At 32.5% G+C, this 22,136-nt stretch overlaps 1 protein-coding gene and 11 non-coding genes across 12 annotated transcripts in view; 11 read left to right on the top strand and 1 right to left on the bottom strand.

The window, feature by feature from the left end:
• LOC107446382 (Sodium-dependent dopamine transporter) overlaps positions 1-22,136 on the bottom strand; it is an 86,164-nt gene that overhangs the window by 1,911 nt on the left and 62,117 nt on the right. The window contains exons 7-12 of the mRNA XM_043044543.2: positions 16,400-16,524; positions 10,388-10,500; positions 8,039-8,167; positions 5,009-5,108; positions 3,771-3,871; positions 81-248 (exon numbers count right to left, since the gene is read on the bottom strand). Coding sequence (XP_042900477.1) covers positions 81-248; positions 3,771-3,871; positions 5,009-5,108; positions 8,039-8,167; positions 10,388-10,500; positions 16,400-16,524 — 736 coding nt within the window. The remainder of the gene's footprint in view (positions 1-80; positions 249-3,770; positions 3,872-5,008; positions 5,109-8,038; positions 8,168-10,387; positions 10,501-16,399; positions 16,525-22,136) is intronic.
• Positions 11,924-11,994, top strand: TRNAG-GCC (transfer RNA glycine (anticodon GCC)). The gene has a single exon. It is a non-coding gene; the product is annotated as a tRNA-Gly (tRNA).
• On the top strand, positions 12,187-12,257 carry TRNAG-GCC (transfer RNA glycine (anticodon GCC)). Its single transcript has one exon. It is a non-coding gene; the product is annotated as a tRNA-Gly (tRNA).
• TRNAG-GCC (transfer RNA glycine (anticodon GCC)) lies at positions 12,450-12,520 on the top strand. The gene has a single exon. It is a non-coding gene; the product is annotated as a tRNA-Gly (tRNA).
• TRNAG-GCC (transfer RNA glycine (anticodon GCC)) lies at positions 12,713-12,783 on the top strand. Its single transcript has one exon. It is a non-coding gene; the product is annotated as a tRNA-Gly (tRNA).
• Positions 12,976-13,046, top strand: TRNAG-GCC (transfer RNA glycine (anticodon GCC)). The gene has a single exon. It is a non-coding gene; the product is annotated as a tRNA-Gly (tRNA).
• Positions 13,239-13,309, top strand: TRNAG-GCC (transfer RNA glycine (anticodon GCC)). Its single transcript has one exon. It is a non-coding gene; the product is annotated as a tRNA-Gly (tRNA).
• TRNAG-GCC (transfer RNA glycine (anticodon GCC)) lies at positions 13,502-13,572 on the top strand. Its single transcript has one exon. It is a non-coding gene; the product is annotated as a tRNA-Gly (tRNA).
• Positions 13,765-13,835, top strand: TRNAG-GCC (transfer RNA glycine (anticodon GCC)). The gene has a single exon. It is a non-coding gene; the product is annotated as a tRNA-Gly (tRNA).
• Positions 14,028-14,098, top strand: TRNAG-GCC (transfer RNA glycine (anticodon GCC)). The gene has a single exon. It is a non-coding gene; the product is annotated as a tRNA-Gly (tRNA).
• On the top strand, positions 14,291-14,361 carry TRNAG-GCC (transfer RNA glycine (anticodon GCC)). Its single transcript has one exon. It is a non-coding gene; the product is annotated as a tRNA-Gly (tRNA).
• Positions 19,912-19,982, top strand: TRNAG-GCC (transfer RNA glycine (anticodon GCC)). The gene has a single exon. It is a non-coding gene; the product is annotated as a tRNA-Gly (tRNA).

Genomic DNA, 22,136 nt, shown 5'->3' with positions numbered 1-22,136 from the left:
AGTTCTTCAAATAATTTTTTTTAAATCCATATTTTTTTTTTAAATTCCTTTTACATTTAAATTTCAATTTCAGCTCTTACTTGCATGAAGGTTCCAGGTGTTTTCAGCATCTGAAAGATTGCAACAATTGGAATACAGAGGACTGAAGACGCTGCTATGCACCATCCAAAAATGTTGGCCCATACAGGATAGACGTAATGTTCATAACTGAGAGGTTCGTAATCAATGAGGCCATACACTATGATCAGCTGCAATCAATAAATTTTCTTTAGAATTATATATATATATATATATATATGTACAGTCAGATCTCGATATAAGGTCATCCGCATATAAGGTCACCCCGCATATAAGGTCACTTTTCCAATGTCCCGGCTCACTGAATAGGAATTCTTTGTTACAGATTATCGGATATATGGTCAACTTTTAAAAATCATTATCGCTTATAAGGTCATTTTTATCTGCTCTTCTCTAACAAAAGCCTATTTAACTTCCTTACAAGGCAATTACCCCTCTCGAGTTCTAGGAAAATGTTGCAGCCAACGAACAAGCTACAATTTCTGAAATTGTTTCACAAATTGTGGACAGTGAGGTAAATGACAGTGATCCTGAGACTGTAGCAGTAACCCAAGTGGAAGCCTTCAATGCAACAAATGTCATACGAAATTTTTTTACAAAACATTAGGGAACTGAGGAACATTTTGAGAAGTTACAAAATCCAGAAAACATTGTTCGAAAAATGAAACCAGAAACGAGGCAGACCTGCATAAATGATTGTTTTAAATAAGGTAAGATGTAATGTATGTATGTACACTTTGAGGAAATTTGTAAACATCTTTATTTTAATTTACTACTAATTCTGTTAAAACTCTGTTAATTTACTACTAATTCTGTACTTTCTTTAATTCGCTACTAATTCTGTTAAAATTTATTGACTTAAATATTTAATTTATGGTAGATCGTTTTCGTTTGTATTACCATTTTTAAAAATCATAATGTGTACTATTTACGTGCTTAGTTACGAACTGCGAATGAATCGGTTAAAAGGTCATCCCTCTTACAAGGTCACTTTTGTGATGTCCCTTAGGGTGACCGTATCTCGCATGTTTTGAACTACATACTAAGAAAAAAGTAGAATTTCATTTTTTATGCATGTCTTCTCTCAAAAATGTTTTGCTTTTTTAACAACATTGATCTTTANTATAATGTATAGTGCATCCAAGTACAAGCTATATGATGCCTGCCAAGCTCCAAGCGCGAACGAATATCAGCATCGCCAACTCTTGAAACGACGTAGCACAGCCTACTCTTGGCTTAATAAAAATGGCACGAATTAAATTTCTCTCGTACGAGTTTAACTTTTAAAAGCTTTTATATTGTTTTAAAAGCATAATTATATAATTTGATAGCTAAATAAAACGGAACTATATGCAGTCGCGAAGGATTACTTAAATCCTATACTGCAATGGTCTTTTCTTAACTTGCAACGGTGATTAACAGCAATTATGAAAAATTATAATTCGGGCATGAATTTATGAAAAATTGCAATAGTATTTCACATAACGCTTTTTAAATTACTATTAAATAACTGAATTCTTTAATGAAGAAACATGCTTCCCTAATAATCATTTTAAACGTTTTTAACTGCTTTTTTTATATAGCAAATTAAAAAGTGATTTTTAGCTAGATTAGAATCATCTCCAAGAGAGTGAATTCAAAGGTCGAACATAAAACCTCATTTAAGTGAAAGTTTTCCTTCATTTTATTAAATAATAAGAAGGCTAAAGGACGTAATAAAGTTGTCTATTACTTGTTAATACGAACATAATTGCCTTCATTTACTTTAATTATTAAATCTCGGTTTCGAAGGCAGAAGCTTGATTATTTACGGCTCCGCAGCTGAAAAAAATTAGAAATCACTGATCTATTGTATACACTAATATATTTTAAATAAAGAATATCAGATTTTTATGCTTAATATTTAGTTAAAAGATGTATTCAAATTAAATTTAAACTGTGATATACAAACTACATAGAATGGTTGACAGAATGTAAACAATAACAAGCTTCCAAAAGCCGGAAGAGATTTAGAAAACTTCCGTTGTATCCCTCCGCTTATGTTATGCTTACAAGTGTAAACAGGCTTAATATTCCAAGAAGTTTTTTTATTGTGATTTGTGTTTAAATTTGCGCTTAATTTTACCACTCATAAGACTTTTCTGTAATTTATAAATTCTAACAGGTCGCGAGCACAAAAAAAATTTAACAAAATTAATATCTCAGCGCAAATAAAGCGTAAGATTTGCCATGTTTTGAGTGTTATCACCTGTTTGGATATATTTCTGTAAAATAGCGCCGTTTGTTATTTTTCGGGTCTCATCATAGCAAGCTTGCGGAGATTTACGAATTCATTTGTTGTTTGTTTCGTCGAAAGTTAAATTGAAAAAACGCGTTATCTTGAAAACACTACAAGTGTAATAAAATTAGCTGGCGCGTTTTTTCAAGCTTATGCGTAAAAAAATCAGTCGTAAATGGTAACCCGGAAGTCTTACGGCGAGCTTTGACCCACAGCGCGTTAGCTTTACACGATATTGTAAATACCTTGATCCATATTGTAAATTATAATTTGCAAATATCCATTTATTGCCATCCAATTGAAAATGGGCATGGTTCATAAAAGTGAACATATTTTCAATGTAGTACCTGCTTACATTGTTGTAATTTAATGTAGTACACGCCTACATTGTTGTAGTTTAACTGAAAAGTATTGAGAGAATTTTGATAAAATATTACTTTTTTCTCAATTAAAACTCTAATGATGGTGTTGCTGTATTCCATTGCTCTCGGGGCATTTTTATTGGCAGGAAAATCACGTGGTATGATACAGTTTTCCCTCATTCATTTCCATATTGTCTTCGTTATCATAGCATAAAATTAATAAAAGTTACAAAGGTATTGTTTTTCTATAAATATTTTTGTATCCCTAATTTAAAGGTATTTTCCTGCACTACTTTTATTACGCTTTTGAATGAAAAATTTAAAACTAAGAGAATTGTTTGTTTTTTTTATTATTATAACGTTACAATTCTGTTACAATATAATTCTGCGTTACATTTTAAGATAAAATTATTTAAAAAAAGGTGTTTAATCTTATTAACCGTTTTGAAATTATTATTTTTTGTGCAAATAACATTAATATATTGCTGGAAATTACCGTTATAGAGATTCATTAGATGATTTAGAACTTAACGATCAGCTTCATGCACAGTATGAGACGCAAGCAAAAGTAATATTTAATATATCCACCTTTTCGGTAAGTAAAAATATTAAATTACAATTCAGAACACACCAAATTTGTTAAAACAGTATTATGTTACATAATGTTAAAACAATATAAATGTTATTTTTCAGAAATGAATACTTAGAAAAATTACTTCTGTTTACCAATAGATTTAAATACTTATAATAATAATAATTAATATTATTTGAACGTGAGAAGCGGAGGTACAAGCGGAAGCAACCAGGATTATTTAAGTGAATAATATCAACTTTTGTAAATAAAACTCTTTTCGGCCAAAAAAAGACAATTATTGCGAAGCAATCATAGGGGTTGGTGAGCGGCAGCGAACAGGAGGCTTAGCCACCGGCTATAAAATTTGAAGTTAGCAATAGCATTCGTTGTTGCTGGAGAGTACATAAAATAGGTTAGCATAAAAAAATTTTAAAAAATTTATAAATAAATACTATCTTAAAAGGGAAATGCTAATTACCATTAAAAATACAGGAGCTATAAAAAACCAACAGAATTTCCACCATTTTCCCACTTCGAAGCCTAGCATTTCCTTTATGTCGCCCGAGAATCGGCCAATTCCTGAAAAGAAAATTGACGATATCATAAGAATTCAATAAAAAAAGGAAGCTAATTTATTTTTCAGTCAATACTAATGGGATAAAAAAATATTGTAAAAAGGTTTTCTAATAAATAAAAATAAGCGTTGTTTATATAATGTTAAAAAAAAATTTTTACCTTTTGCAGTTCGAAATATTTTTTTATCTTTTTTAACCCCTGTGAGAATTTGTTCCGACTCTTTCCGAACTTCAAAACTGTCTACTTTTCTGCATCCAATGATTAGTTATAATTGAATATTAATCCCGTAAAGCACGAGTTTTTTTTCCTCGGGAAAAGTGACAAAAAAAATAGAGTTTCATTTTTTTTTTTTTTTTTTTTTTCAAAAAAAACTGAAATCGAATATGTAGGCATAGTGTGTAAGCTATTTTCTGCAAATTTCAGTTGTGGGGGTGACTAGGGAGTAGGGGTTGGTGCATAAAAATTATGAAAAAAAATTACTGTACAAACAAAGTTTAAACAATTTGATGACAGGTTTATTTTGAATTTCGAAATATTAAAATCAACTTAAATCAATATAACAATTAATAATTAATAAATTAAATCCATATATCAAATAACTAATCATCAAAATACCCCACTTGGTTTACACGAGAAAAATACTGCATAGTGGTGTCATTTATGGCAAGTAAATAAAATTATAGTCTAGCCTATCTATTATGACTATAATCGATCTCAGACGGGTATTAGAAATGAAATAACGCGTGATACAAAATTGCCCGTGTGACACACGGTCATATGCAAATTTGCCGGTAACTTTCGCCAGTTAAGGGGCTAAAGAAGTGTTAAACAGGAAAGAAATTTTTATTAAAAATTTGCCCAACCGCTCAGTACGTAAGAGATTAAATTATAAGATAAATACCACGACTAACTTACATGTATTTAAAAATAGGCTTATTGAGTCAAAAAGTTATTCAGGGTGTGTAATTTTTACGAATTCATTCCATTTTTATTATTTACGATTTGTCTGCAAATTAAACTGATCTGCACTGAACCTTCATCTTCAAATTAAACTGATTTCACAAATCCATCTTTTTTTTAGTAGCTATTTAGTTTTACTCGATTCTATAGACCATAAATCCATAATGGACCACAACTTACCATAAATCCAAGAAACAGCAATGGCTTCGAAGAAAACAGCAAATAGAATGGAATAGCCAGCTGCATATCGATCTAACAATTGAACAATATAGGCTCCACCCTGTAAACGACAAACCATATTTTGAAATTTAAATTATCACATGACACGCGCAGTCTTGAGAAAATAGCATGATAAAATTTATTTTTTAAAATAAAACTACAAATAAAATTATTTTCTTAGATTCTTTTTCATTCTTAAGTAATTTTCCTTAGTTACTTTAGTTTTTAATTCTAAACTAAGTTATAAATTTAACTTAACATTGAAACTTGTTTTACTAATATATATCAAATCGGGTTATTTATATCCATAAGTAGTTCCACATCTGTATTATGTAAAACACCAACACGCATACTTATTGTCACGAAACCGATGAAATTTCTTTTCTCAAGTTGAAAAAAAAAAGTGGTGAAAGGAATTGAGCTACAAACTGGCAAAAATAAAAGTTGAAAAGCGAACAGCTCATAAAATTCAACTTGCCAAGCTAAAATATGCAAAACATATTTTCTAATATTTAAAAACTAAATTATTATTTTATTTAATCCTTTTCTCAGTAAATAAAAATCGTTAATATAATCTGTTATCTTTTAATACCACAACCTTGCGTGCAGAATAAAATGAATTCTTAGAGATTCTACCTTATCAGCATAGAGTTCGAAAACCGTTTTATGCTTGTTAATGTTTTGAATTCATTGAGTTATGTTATTATTTCTCATACTTTCTTTTTCGCCAACACATATGAATTCATAAAGCTAAAGAAAATGAGCCTATGGTAATAAATAAACTCAATTAATAGCCAATATATGGATACCTTTACTTCCCTTGGCGAAAACTTTTCCAACGTATTCATGAAACTTGATTTTTGATTTCTTGGTGGACTGAAAGTGTCCTGTGGGGCTTAGCCTTGCAGCCCCATCGTCCGGATAATTTTTTTTAAATTTATAATTTTTAGCATTTTATACGTACATTAAAAGTGATAAACTACATTGGAACTCCATATTTTTAGTAATAAAATTATTTGTTTTATTTATCATAATTAGATTCTTTACTATATTCGTTTATATTCACACTCTGGACAATAGAATTATTAAACGAATGGATAATAATAATTTCTTACAATGAGTCATCATTCTTCAGCTATTGGTAATCATCATCGTCAGGATAAATATTCCACTAATATTGCATTTCCTCCAACTACATCAAACTAGTTGATGATTACTACTGCAGTAGTAATCATCAAATTCTTCATCAAACATTTCTTTTAACCATGCTTAAAAATTAACGCAGGTAACATAAAAATTCTGAACTACATTTCCCAGTTTTAATGATACCTTATTAGCAAAGCAGGAAAGATGTGCATTTTCATGAAACTGAGATGCAACAGAATAAAGAGAAATAGACCAGAAATAAGTTAATTCAACATAATTTTTTTAACCCTGGCTTATGTCCCTAATTTTTAAGTATCACTCAGCATTTGTTTTTCCTTTTCTAACCTTTATCCTTCGCTTTTATTTATTTTATGAATTTATGAATGAATAAATGATTTGAATCAGTTGGGTCTCAGAACTCTGATAATTGGAGATATATAGAGAAATTCTATAAATCCCTCTGCTTGCTATCACGAAAGAGACTTCCGAAGCAACTTTCGCAGTTCCTTTTTGATCGCTTCGCTCGGATACAAAAATGCAGACTCGTACAAACAATATGTTCATGCATAAACCAAAACAGTCTGACTTTCAGACTTTCTTCAGCTCTCAAACTTATTCGTTCTAAACAATTGAGAGCAGTAAAACGCATTGCGAGTTAGCTCAAAAAGCAAACTTATACGTTTTAAGTTATTGAGAGCAGTAAAACGCATTTAGACTTCGCTCTTATAGCAAACTTATACGTTTTAAGTTATTGAGAGCTGTAAAACGCGTTTGCTCTGATGGCAAACTCATACGTTTTAAGTTATTCAGAGAGGTAAAACGCATTTCAACTTAGCTCGGAAGGGAAACTTTTACGCTCTAAGTTATAAAGAGCAGTAAAGTTTGTATAATAAAAAAAACTAACTATGCATTTCAGAAAATTACAATAATTTTTTTCGTATTTATTTAATAGTCATTAGATTTTACTAATAATTTCAATGATCAACTGTGACGACAACTCAAAATCATTTTGTGACAACACATTCCTCTTGGAAAGGTTGATCCCTTTATTTTTTCTAATATCACATTGAGTAATGTAATGTTACACAAAAATCAATTAAATTTCGAATTTAAATGCAATCAAAACGAGTATAAAATAAAATTAAAATGTTACATAAAACCATTATTAAATTTGTGCTCACACATGGTTCAGACACCTCTATTTAATGACAAAACTACACAAAAATTGAGCAGCTATCTTTGAGAGAAAGGCTTTTAGTGCACCCTTGATGAAGTGAAAACAATTGGTACAATAAGGAGCTGAAATTAGCTATATATGAGGCAGATATTAGCAAATAAAATAAGCAGCATTGAATTAGTTAAATACGTCCGTAGAATTTAAAGTATTCAATTTTCAAACTAATCGGTACACAAATGAGAAACAGGTTCTGGCCAGTGTGAATTAACTGCGTTGAAGTAGACTTTAAAAGGCTGAAAGTGATAGAATCGAAGAGGGAAACAGACTAGAGGAATATTTTGAAGAAGGCCTTGGCCCACTAGGGGCTGTCAAGACAATAAAGAAAACATTGGGCTTAAATATAAGAATAGAGAAACATGAAAACTTATGATTTGCTATAGTATTAATAAGTTGCTTAATTCAACCATACTCCTGTTTAAATTGAATAATAATATCGTGTTACTGTAATTAAGAAGGGAGTATTCTTACGATATATTTCAGTTTAGCAATTTGTAACTGGTAAATTAAATTGGAATAATATTATATAAATTAACATACTTCAATATTTTTAACAATGTACATTTAACAATCTATATTAAAAGAAAGGAAGATCAGTGTGCAATACATACCTGCGTACAGCTTGGAAGGCCCACAAGAAAATAAAATGAGAAGAGACCAGCGACGAATAATTCTCTGTTTTTCTTCAGAAAAGGGTATTCGTCGCTTACTGCCGTAATAATAGCTTCAGACCCACCAAACTAAAACAAAGAATACAAATAGAATAAATACTTTGACTGAAAAATGGTACTTGCTTTGAATGTGTTTGTAAAAATCGTTAAAGTGTATCATAGAAATTAATAGACTATTACTATTAGACTATTTAATCAAACATCTAAACTGTTACCATTAGAATAATGAAATGACTTATCGAATTTCAAGACTATTACTAATAGATAAATAAAATAATTTTGTGAACTTCCAGACAATTACTGTTAAACCAATGGGATATTTTATTATTCTATAAGACTAAGATATTATTGATATTATTTTATAAGCTGTCAGTAATAGATCCACGTAGTTCTCAAGCTACTACCATTAGACAGAAAAGACATTTAATCGATTTACAGACTCACTAATAGATTTTTTTCATTTAAAAATAATGCAACTATTGCCATATTATATCATTGAATTAATAGTGCTACAGATTCCTTGAACGCTTACCTCTGTTGGCGGAAACTTTAAATTCAAAGACTTAAAAATATGGTTGTTAAAAAAATTGTGTTTAATGGGATAATTTTTTGAGCGAAATTCATCAACATTGAACTGAAGAAAAAATATTCAAAACCACCTGAATATAATAAAGTTTAACGAGTTTCTGGCTCTATGGGAACAACAAGAAGCTGAGTAATTTTTACCAAAGCTCTCTGGTAATGATTTTTAGAAATTAAAAATAAAATATAGTTTTATAACACGGGATAAAATTCAGCAAATGAGAGAAAATTTGGCAATTTTATCATGATCCCTTAGAGCATAGCATAAAAACCATTTAATTTGTAAAATTTGCTTTTGAGTTTTGTATTTTTTTCTAAATGTGTGGTAATAAGTAATATCATTTTTAAAACCAGAATTTCTGGGAAACCATTACCATATGAAAGCAAAAAATAACAAATGAATCGTTTAAACACTGTATATTTTGGTTGAATTATGGTTTCTTTTACCAGAAACGTCATTACCATACGGTATGGTAATTTCTCCAGAATTTCTTTCTTCGTGTGTACATTGTGCAAAATAAAAATTAGATTAAATTTTGATTTACTGATCGGACTGTCATATACTAAAATGCAATGTTAATGGTTCAAGGGATAATTTAAAATATATACTGTTTCACTTGAGCAAATAATTTGTTTTCAAAAACGTACTTTCACTAAATAAATACACCTTTTTTCGACAGATTTAGATTATAAACCTTTAAAATGTGGGGAGAGGACTAGTTGAGATTAAAAAAAAAGACGTTCCCAATAGTTTAGGCAAGATAGTGGTCCAAAGTTTTGACCCTTTTAATGTTAAAACTAAACTTTTAATATTTTGCCGTATCTCTGGAACTATTTAAGAAAACCTTAAACATTTTGCACACTATTGTAGAACTCATTTATCTTCTGAAATATTTTAAGTAAAATATAAATTTTATTTAAAAATTTCATGATTTTATCTAATAACCGACAAAAAATGTTTTGATTTGTTGTATAAACCTTAAATTATGTAATTTTAGCCGATATAATCTGAATTTTTAGCAGAAACTGTTAGATAGTTCCTAAATGTAAATTTAAAGCTACGCCTTTTTTCAAATGTCATTAAGCAGAAACCTTTAAGCCGATTTTGCTTCAACTTTCCACTCTGTTATAAAAAGTTACGTAATTTAGAATTTTAAGAATTTTGTATATTTTTACAATTCAACATTTTTCAACTATTTGCAAATCAAAATAATAAACAAATGCTAATATTTTTTTAAACTTTTATTTTGCATGGAACATTTGTACAAAATGCTTTAATTCGTTAAAATAGTTCCGAAAATATGGGGAAATATGTAATAAAATCCTTCGAATCGCAATAAGGACCCTAATTTTTCAGATCGTTGTACCTTTTTCTTTATAATGACTTACAATTTCCTTTCATACAACTTTTCAATTACTCTTCTTTTTGACAATTTTAACCAAAATTTCATGTATGTTCTTTAAGAAAAAACTTGCTACATATATTAATATTTAGCAACCTTAACAGCTTGTTCACCATCACAGATTTGTACTTTCACAGCTAATCGTTGGAGTTGCCATTTAAATTTGTGTCTTTCCAACTAATCTTTAACTATCAAGCCACTTTTCAATTTTTTAAATGTATTAAAGATGAAATATTTTTAAGATGAACGAGAATGTACACTTTACGAGATCCTTTATGTATCATTTACGAGAATATATACTCACTGAACTATCGAGTCCAAGCGTAAGTAGCATTAGGAAGAACATAACTGACCAAAATGAAGACCCAGGCATTGTGGCCAAGGCCTCTGGATATACTATAAACACTAAGCCAGGACCTGGAAAAAAATTTTAAGCATTTATTATTATCTCTATTTTATTTTTTTTTAAATAATGAATTTGCATAGCTCTTATTATGGATAAAATTGCTTCATATTTCAAACGAAATTTTTTTTAATGCCTGAAGAATAAAACTTACGTATTTTTTTCCTGTTCCTTGTAGCACCGAAACTTCCAAAATAAGAGCATAAATATTAAAGAGGCATATGCTTTAAAGTTGGGTGTTAGACTAGAATTCCCACGAATTCGTCTACTAGGGTTTTAAAATTTTTTAATAGTGGACTCAAAACATAAAAAATTTAAATTTTTTAAGTTATCTTTTAAACGTTAAGACAAAAATTATTTTTTATTTTATAACACAGCCGAGGCAATTTTTTGGGTTTATGACTACTAATGTTCAATTAATGGTAATGTTGCAATCTTGAATCCAATCCAGAAGACAAGGAAACTCCTGGATCGGGTATTGGGTCCCTTCAGGGAGGACTCTTTTATGGAACTAATCCGCATTTGAATTACATGGAGAAGGAAACCACGAAATCCTCCGACGCTCAGCCTGATAGCAAGGGGACTCTAATCCATGATCCGCCTGCTACTGAGGACATTTTACGTCATCACTGTGGTCGGTGTGAGTTATTAGTAGAAGGTACGTAGATACACGAGGTTGTGCTCATCTCGAGTTCATTTTCCTCACCTAATAGTGTACCTGTATTATGACATCGCATTCGCGAACCAAACCGCTGCTTTCTCTATTCCCTGTTACATTCTACAATGCTTTTACAATGACAAAATTATTTAAATGCAATTTCAGATTATAGCTTTTAGAAGTTTTAAATTTTTTTAAAATTTACAGACAGTATAGGAATGGAATGTTTATTCAGTGATCTAATAATATGTTTTATTTGGTTTGAAAAAACAAATGTTATATTATGCGAATGGCCCGGGTACAAAGTACGACCGATGCGATTTTTTCAACTCATGAAAGCAATCGATTAATTATTTTTCATTAAGTTCTTACGCATTTTTTAAGAGTTTTATCGCACCTGATGCAAAAACCATAGAGTAATGAATAAGAGGAGAAGCAATCTACACAGAGAAGGAATCTCACGAATCAAGCCAGCTACCCGGAGATCACCTTATTGAGTTGTCGCAGGTGATCAATTACCTAAACGTGATGCAATCTTTTTAACTCATAAAATAATTTCATTAATTATTTTCATAGAATGCTTTAGAGAATTTTTTTAGCAGTTTTCTACTGAATGTAAACTTCATAGAGTAAGGAATATGAGAAATCGACATAACGACTAGCGCATGAGGCTGTACACTCACGGAGATCGCCCTATTGAGTTGCAGCAGGTGATAATTTAACTAAACGTGATTCAGGTTAAGTCACTCAATATGTGGAGCAGATTGTTATAAAAACAAGCATCGGTGGTTCAGTGGTAGAATGCTCGCCTGCCACGCGGGCGGCCCGGGTTCGATTCCCGGCCGATGCAGCAAATTGGATTTTATATTATTTTTGTATCTTTCTGTGATATCCATTTATCATGGAAAGACCGAGTGCATACTCTTCCATCTTTTTAAGCAATAAATTTCATTCAAGCGAAAAGGGTGTACAAAAAAGAAAATCTCTCATTCTTTATGAAAGAGTAGAAGCGCTGCAGAGAAACTAGCTTGCTCGAGTTCGAGCATCGGTGGTTCAGTGGTAGAATGCTCGCCTGCCACGCGGGCGGCCCGGGTTCGATTCCCGGCCGATGCACTTTTATGGATTTTATATTATTTTTGTATCTTTCTGTGATATCCATTTATCATGGAAAGACCGAGTGCATACTCTTCCATCTTTTTAAGCAATAAATTTCATTCAAGCGAAAAGGGTGTACAAAAAAGAAAATCTCTCATTCTTTATGAAAGAGTAGAAGCGCTGCAGAGAAACTAGCTTGCTCGAGTTCGAGCATCGGTGGTTCAGTGGTAGAATGCTCGCCTGCCACGCGGGCGGCCCGGGTTCGATTCCCGGCCGATGCACTTTTATGGATTTTATATTATTTTTGTATCTTTCTGTGATATCCATTTATCATGGAAAGACCGAGTGCATACTCTTCCATCTTTTTAAGCAATAAATTTCATTCAAGCGAAAAGGGTGTACAAAAAAGAAAATCTCTCATTCTTTATGAAAGAGTAGAAGCGCTGCAGAGAAACTAGCTTGCTCGAGTTCGAGCATCGGTGGTTCAGTGGTAGAATGCTCGCCTGCCACGCGGGCGGCCCGGGTTCGATTCCCGGCCGATGCACTTTTATGGATTTTATATTATTTTTGTATCTTTCTGTGATATCCATTTATCATGGAAAGACCGAGTGCATACTCTTCCATCTTTTTAAGCAATAAATTTCATTCAAGCGAAAAGGGTGTACAAAAAAGAAAATCTCTCATTCTTTATGAAAGAGTAGAAGCGCTGCAGAGAAACTAGCTTGCTCGAGTTCGAGCATCGGTGGTTCAGTGGTAGAATGCTCGCCTGCCACGCGGGCGGCCCGGGTTCGATTCCCGGCCGATGCACTTTTATGGATTTTATATTATTTTTGTATCTTTCTGTGATATCCATTTATCATGGAAAGACCGAGTGCATACTCTTCCATCTTTTTAAGCAATAAATTTCATTCAAGCGAAAAGGGTGTACAAAAAAGAAAATCTCTCATTCTTTATGAAAGAGTAGAAGCGCTGCAGAGAAACTAGCTTGCTCGAGTTCGAGCATCGGTGGTTCAGTGGTAGAATGCTCGCCTGCCACGCGGGCGGCCCGGGTTCGATTCCCGGCCGATGCACTTTTATGGATTTTATATTATTTTTGTATCTTTCTGTGATATCCATTTATCATGGAAAGACCGAGTGCATACTCTTCCATCTTTTTAAGCAATAAATTTCATTCAAGCGAAAAGGGTGTACAAAAAAGAAAATCTCTCATTCTTTATGAAAGAGTAGAAGCGCTGCAGAGAAACTAGCTTGCTCGAGTTCGAGCATCGGTGGTTCAGTGGTAGAATGCTCGCCTGCCACGCGGGCGGCCCGGGTTCGATTCCCGGCCGATGCACTTTTATGGATTTTATATTATTTTTGTATCTTTCTGTGATATCCATTTATCATGGAAAGACCGAGTGCATACTCTTCCATCTTTTTAAGCAATAAATTTCATTCAAGCGAAAAGGGTGTACAAAAAAGAAAATCTCTCATTCTTTATGAAAGAGTAGAAGCGCTGCAGAGAAACTAGCTTGCTCGAGTTCGAGCATCGGTGGTTCAGTGGTAGAATGCTCGCCTGCCACGCGGGCGGCCCGGGTTCGATTCCCGGCCGATGCACTTTTATGGATTTTATATTATTTTTGTATCTTTCTGTGATATCCATTTATCATGGAAAGACCGAGTGCATACTCTTCCATCTTTTTAAGCAATAAATTTCATTCAAGCGAAAAGGGTGTACAAAAAAGAAAATCTCTCATTCTTTATGAAAGAGTAGAAGCGCTGCAGAGAAACTAGCTTGCTCGAGTTCGAGCATCGGTGGTTCAGTGGTAGAATGCTCGCCTGCCACGCGGGCGGCCCGGGTTCGATTCCCGGCCGATGCACTTTTATGGATTTTATATTATTTTTGTATCTTTCTGTGATATCCATTTATCATGGAAAGACCGAGTGCATACTCTTCCATCTTTTTAAGCAATAAATTTCATTCAAGCGAAAAGGGTGTACAAAAAAGAAAATCTCTCATTCTTTATGAAAGAGTAGAAGCGCTGCAGAGAAACTAGCTTGCTCGAGTTCGAGCATCGGTGGTTCAGTGGTAGAATGCTCGCCTGCCACGCGGGCGGCCCGGGTTCGATTCCCGGCCGATGCAATCTTTTTAACCCATGAAATAATTTCATTAATTATTTTCATAGAATGCTTTAAAGAATTTTTTTAGCAATTTTTTACTGAATGTAAAGATCATAGAGTATGGAATAAGAGAAACCGACATAACGACTAGCGCATGAGGCTGTATACTTACGGAGATCGCCCTATTGAGTTGCAGCAGGTGATAATTTAACTGAACGTGATTCAGGTCAAGTCACTCAATATGTGGAAAAGATTGCTATAAAATCAAGCATCGGTGGTTCAGTGGTGGAATGCTCGCCTGCCACGCGGGCGGCCCGGGTTCGATTCCCGGCCGATGCAATCTTTTTAACCCATGAAATAATTTCATTAATTATTTTCATAGAATGCTTTAAAGAATTTTTTTAGCAATTTTCAACTGAATGTAAAAATAAAAGGTATAGACATAAAGTGTCTCTCTTGTTGCCCTATCCTCACGAATATCGCCTCTTTGAGGTGTCGCAAGTCCAGGGTTAAACTCTTTTCAACTATTATAATAGAAACAGTTACTTTTAATCGTCATTTGGCTCAATCCTCACAATATGAGGAGCCGACTAACAGCCGACCTAATTTTTGGGGTTTACGACTACCAATATTTAACTCCGTAGCCTCATAACTTTCAACCAACCCCAGAAGACTAGAGAACTCCTGGATCAAGTAGTGAGCGAAATTTGCCTTCGTGGAGGACTTTTTTAGGGAACTAACTCGCATCCACCCACGGTTAGCTTGATGGAAAGGGGACTCTCACCCATGATCCGTCTACCACTGAGAATATTTTTACGTCAGTATTGTGATCGGTGCGAGCCAGTTGGGGGGAGGGGGGGAATTCGCATCGATCAGCCATTGCCGGGTTTCAAGCCTGGTTCACCTCATTAGATGGCAAACACTCTATCCGAGTCATCACGGCTCAACATGACAATTGATGGTCTTAATTGTTTAGTAACGGAAATGGTCAAAAGCGTGAGAAATATGTATCCATAAAGCTAACACGCCATTCCAGTTCGAGAATAAATGTTTTCAAAAAAATTATTTATCATTGTTTAGTTAAAGGACACGCATCTTTTTTAGAAAACAGATACAAAAAAGACGCATCTCTCTAGAGAACTGATACACCTTTCTAATTTAAAGACATGTCCTTCAACAGAAATAACGTGCTTAGTTCAAGAAACTCTTCTTTCTATTAGTCTAATTTTTTTTCTGAAATAATGACACATCTACCTTTACTTAATTCCCATGCTTCCAGTGTACGAATTTTCATTCTAAAGTTATGGTATAACAACTGGCAGTAGTCTGTTCATCTGACTAACCGTAAAATTGACGGTAAAGAACATTTTTACTTTTACCAGTTAGAAACCGTTTATAATTAACTAGCATGGTTATAAGATTTTGAGTATAAATCTATACGGTTAACCATTTACAGGTAGCATGGTTTCAAAAACGAAAAAAAGTACTTTAACGGGACTTAAGAGCTAGGCTTTTCATTAGGTGATGGGTAATGGAGAGCGCAGGACACAAAACGGTGAGTGTAGGACACCAAACACTCATCCTTTTTGAGGGGAATGGAAGAAATATTGTAGTGTCAGCGCTTGGATTCGAACCCAACTTCTTTCGGTTAAGAAACTGATAGATTAGCCCTCTCGGCTATAACATGCGCACAGTCGCATGGAACTAAGTAGCTTCCTTAGATGGTCTTAGCTGGTGCGATAAATTCTGGTTGTTTAACTCTATTAAATGAAAGTCAGTTATTAAACGGTTTTTCTCACAGTTAACAGTTTGAATACCATCTCATTTATGGTTGTTTTGTTTTGTTTGAATATGGTAAAACAACAATTAAATAAATTGGTATTTAATCATCTTTTCCGAGAAATTTCTAACAGTGTATCAGCTAAATATCATTTCCTTGAATATTATGACCTTGATTTATTACTGTTTTTTATAAATAAATTTAAAAAAAAAAGGAAACAATAAATGAATATAAATATAAATAAAAGAAAATATAAATTTAATTTTTAAGAGTGTTTTACCTTCTGTAGCCACATCCTTGACTTCTACATTTGCTCTGTGAGCCATATAACCAAGAACTGAAAATATTACGAACCCCGACAGCAGACTTGTTGCGCTATTAACAGCACTCGTCAGCAATGCGTCCCTTTAAAAAGAGTGGTAACGATTCTTCAGCATAAAAATATATAATTTAATGATACTTAATAAAGATTTATAATTCATGATATACATTGACATATCTTTTCTTATTATTTCATTCTAAATATTTGTATTTTTAAAAAAAATATATTCAGCATAAAATGACAAAGCTAAAAGTTATTTAATAATATTTACTTATTCAATCCCTAATTCAAAATTATTTTTATCATAATTTTTTGATGAGTATTCGTTACCGTTTTAAAGATTAAGAATCTTTAGCATAAAATGGTATAGTTTGAAGATACTTAACACTAGATTGCCTAAGGAAGTCATTTTAACTGCTTTTAATTTCAATTAGAAAAACAATGATATATAATAATGACACAATTTCTTAGAATTTTGTGACTTTCTGCACAATATATAATTTTTTTATTGTTAATATTTACTAATAACTTGTTATATAACTGTAAATAATATAAAAAATGTTAAAAATTAATTTTAAACAAATTTATTTACACATTCCCAATCCAGTCATTTTGACTGCTTTTGGGCAATATAGGTATATACTAATTTTCCGTCCTTCCAGTGTTAATAAAGATATATAGTTCAAGATAAACATTGAAGTTACTTTTCTAACCATTTAGTGCTGAAGACTCGTTAGCTTTTTAAAAAAAGCAACGAATCTTCAGCGTAAAATTATATCGTTTAAAGTTTCTTAATAAAGATTTAAGATTCATGCTTTATATTTAAGTTCATGCTGAAGAACCCCTTTCACATCATTTCAAGCATCATTTCATGCTGAAGAACCCCTTGAAAAATAAAGATAACGAATCTTCAACAAAAAAAAAAAATACAATGTAAAGATATTTCGACAATGATCTATAATTCAAGATAAACATTGAAGTTACTTTTCTAGCTATTTAGTGCTAAAGACTCATTAGCTTTTTAAGAAAAAAAACCACGAATCTTTAGCGTAAAATTATATCGTTTAAAGTTTCTTAATAAGGATTTCAGATACATGCTGTACATTTAAGTTCATGCTGAAGAACCCCTTGCACATCATTTCAAGCATCATTTGAAAGCACATCATTTCATGCTATAGAACCCCTTCAAAAATAAAGATAACGAATCGTCAGCCAAAAAATTACATAATTTAAAGATACTTAATTTATTAAGTATCTTAATACAGGATCTATAATACAGGATATACATTGAGGTTATTTTTCTAATTATTTACTGCTGAAGACTTGTTAGCTTCTTTTTAAAAAAAGATAAGGAATCATCAGCTGAAAACTATAATGTTTTAAGGTTCTTAATAAAGATTTACGCTTCATGCCATATTTTTTAAGTTACTTTTCTCATCATTTCATGTTGAAGAATAATAAGGAATAATGATCTTTAACATAAAATGACACAAAATAAAGTTTGACGTTTATATATATTGACGAACTACAAATTGGTTATTTGCCTAAAAATGTTTTATTAAATATAAATCAATAATTTAGTCAAGATTAATAGTGCAATAAGTCAGTGGAAGCAAAATCATTGAATGATATTTTAGGACCAAGCAATTAAAGATTTTCATCTTCGTAAATCGCATTTGGACATACATATAACTCTTTAATGACATTTTTACAACGCATTTAATGACATTTTTAATGGTGCTTTTTATGTTTATGACGGAAAGACTAATAACGCGACTTAATGATCATTCTCACTGCATATTGTTCACACTTTTAGTTAATGTTGAACAAGTATCACGTATAAAGCGTGATATTACTATTCATGATTTTTATTTTATTTTATAACCGTCGTTGAACAGCCGACCCAATTTCATGAGTTTACGACTACTTACGTTCAACTCCGTAGCCTTGTAATTTTGACCCAATCCAGAAGACAAGGAAACTCCTGGATTAGTACCCCCAGAGGTATTGATTTGTTGTGGGAACATGGAGGACTTTGAGACTCGACAGATTTAACGTGCATCAGTCACCATTTACTACACGGGGAGTCTTCGGCCGGCGAGGATCGAACCCACGACCTCTTGGATATGGGCCCAGCGCCCTACCGACCAGGCTATCCCGGCCTATTATTTGTGATTGCATAAAAGATTTTAAAGATTGATAAAGAAATTTGATAAAGATATGAATTGATAACTGAATTGATAAAGAAAAAATTTTACTGTTGTCGCAATCGCTTTAAAAAAATTGCGACGCGCATACTTTGTATTCAAATTATCCAAAAACAATTGAATGAAACTAGCTGAAATTTCGCGTATGTTTATTGAAAGGTTTCGTGATTGGTGAAACAAATCGCATAACTCATTATAACTAAATAGTTACTCGATAGTTAGTTTGTTCTCCATAGAACTTTTTTCCTTTCGCAGTAAAAAAATATTACCACATTTGCCTTCTGTTTCCAAAAAGCGTAAATTACAAAAAATGGTGGGTTTGTAATCACCGAATGTATATTTTGTACCCTCACCAATTTAAACCAACACCGTAGATATTAACCTTTCTGTATTGCGAAAGAAAATATTTTATTTTATTACAGTCGTTGAACAGCCGATCCAATTTAGGATTTACGACTACCCGTGTTCAACTCCATAGCTTTGTAATTTTGAACCTCATCCAGAAGACAAGGGAACTCCTGAATTGGGAGAAATTTGCCTTTGTAGATGACTTTTAGATGGAACTAACCCGTATTTGCATTACATGACGAGGAAAACCCCGAATACCACTATCACGGCATAGTACTCTAACCCATAATACCGTCAACCACTAAGGATGTATTACGTCAGCACTGTGGTCGGTGCGAGCCGGGTGCGGAATTCTTATCGACCCGCCATCATTTGGATTCGAATCCGGTTCAACTCAGAGGAGAGCGCTCTGTTCCCTAAGATACCACGGCTCGAAAATAAGAAAAGAAAATATTACTCAGCAGGGGGTAAACTTTTCGTATTTAAATACAAGAGTTGAATTTCGAACAAGCGATAACTTTTAATTACCTATTTTATATTCGCCGTATAATTGTCGTGTCTGAAATATTTGTATGAGTGTGCCATAAGCAGAATAAATAATGAAGCGGGGGGAAAAATGAAAGAGTTTCATTTCAAGCTTTCACTTTTTTTAACAGTAAAATATTTTTACCCTCTTAAAAATTTTTTATCATCGTATTTCCTCCCCCACTAAAGTCTATTGAAATCCCTTTTAAGCAGCGATGCTTGATCTTTAACGTTAGACACGTTCATCAAGAGATCAAAGGTGAGAACAGATCTGCCATTTGAATGATCGAGGAAGGCTTCTTTGCCTGCAGGGGAAGAGATTCACCTGTTCATTTAGGTTAATATTCTCAATAGAGATAATATAATACATGAAGTTTACTATAAAATCGAGCATCGGTGGTTCAGTGGTAGAATGCTCGCCTGCCACGCGGGCGGCCCGGGTTCGATTCCCGGCCGATGCAGCAAATTCTTTTTTATATTAAAATATTTTATAATTCAAAAACTAAAGTGTAATCTTCAATGAATATCCTTCAGATATTAACGATATATTGTGAATGGAACAATAAAAGGATATTGCTCAGCACTTTTCGATTTCAAGTCTGTAATTATACATTATCTGCGGGTATCTAGTTACAGCTTTGAAATGCAAAAACCAGATTATTTTGCACTTAACCGTATGTGAAACCTATCTATAGAATTCAGAAATAGAAATTTTTAAACATAAAATCAAACATTCATTTAAGCTTTAATTTTTATCAAAAAGGGTATGTTATTATTATCTATAGTTTAAATATTATATCGACGAAATATGCATTTCTTATTTATACTCCATATTTGCAAATCTCTACAGCTTGAGTTACCTAATAGGTATTGGAAGGAAGTAGTACAAATTCAAAAACTGTTAACCAAATTATACAATTACAATGTCGTAGCTGCTGCTTCATACCACCAACATAGATGGGTTAAGTATGCGCATTTTCATTAGAAAATATATATATTTAGCATGCACATAATAATTTTTTGTCTTATTTATTTCGAGTGTAAATATTATTTAAAAAGAAATCCTGTCTTTAAAATTTTGCATTACTTCTATGGGTATTCAAAAAAGAACAAGATAAATATCTCAATTGATGAAACTGCATGCCTCGTTCTCACTTGTAATTGGTAGCTGAGTATAGAGAAATAGGATGTTTAATTCGGAAATAAGTTAGGTAGAATATTCTGTGATATCTGTTGAGTTCACATTTATTATTTACGTTTCTTGATTCAACTCAAGCCCTCATTTCTGTGGATATTATTAAATGAGTATTTAAAAATGACAGTTTAAATTCTGCGTGGGAGGATATATAACAGTGTAAGGGCTATAAACTGTACAAACCTAAAATATAAATCACTAAAAGAATCCGCTCCCTGTTCACGGAAGCTCGGAAAATCGGTATGCTATCTTCCCAGATACAAAAATAAGGTTCATTTTAACTCAGCAAGAACTTCTTAATGTAAACCTAAAAAGGTTTGTGATGCGGCTTACGTGTAAACCTTCTAACCTTAAAACGAGATCTGTGACAATCTACTCTATTCTACGCACATTGCCCTCATCCAAAACCTTGGTAAACAACCTTCTATACAAAAACCTCAAGTCGAGGTTGACTTAAGGTTTTCAAGCGTGAAAAAAATCCTTTCATAAAGGTAGTCTCAAGTTGAAAAGAATTTTAAATCTAGGTAATAAGGCATCTTTTTGCAACGTCTTGTATGCTCAGCTAAAGGTCTGGTTTCTTAGGACAAGCGCCTTATCTAAGCGTCAGCGGGACGTCAACGTCCCGCTGATGCCAACAAAATACTGGTTTGTTAGCTCAAGGCCCAGTGGCGTAGCGAGGGATGGGCAAGGGGGGGCATCATGCCCCGGGCGCTACTCACAAAGGGGCGCCAAATGGTCCGCAAAACAAAAAATTGCTGGATAATTTTTTTTATTATGATTTATTTCTGGAAAATATATTTTAAATTAGTGCCAGTGTGATATAATAAATGTTAATTCATAAATATTATTCATAATATTTAATTCATAAATATTATTCATAATATTTAATTCATAAATATTATTCATAATATTTAATTCATAATGTCACTTTAATAGTCTAAATCAAACTGTAATAATATATTCATAATACAAAATGGCACGTCTTTTCCACTGGCAGACCTGTGTCTGTCTAACTCGACCTGTGTCTGTCAGCACTTCCTTCTATGCTGTGTGGTTACATAAATTATCTCATAATATGTTAAAATAAATATTTGCAGTGTACAAAATACAAACATTCTTTCTTTCAGAAATCTATTTATTTTTATTTGTATAAAAACAATGTAGCTTACGCTTGTTATTTTAAAACGATAACCATAACACTCTAATGTACTTATATGTACAGTCACGGGAAAAAAAGTGTCCGGAAAATAACAACTAAAGGATCGTCTATTTTTTAATATAGATACTTCTCAGACACACAACAAATACAGCGTTTTGTCATTTCTAAGAAAGGGCACAAACAACGCCATATTTGTTGTGTGCCTGAGAATTATCTGTTTTTTAAAAAAAAAGATTATTTGTTACTTTCCGGATACTTTTT

Source organism: Parasteatoda tepidariorum, chromosome 2, assembly GCF_043381705.1.
Source record: "Parasteatoda tepidariorum isolate YZ-2023 chromosome 2, CAS_Ptep_4.0, whole genome shotgun sequence".
Lineage (NCBI taxonomy): Eukaryota > Metazoa > Arthropoda > Arachnida > Araneae > Theridiidae > Parasteatoda > Parasteatoda tepidariorum.
This window is presented reverse-complemented; position numbering and strand designations above follow the sequence as displayed.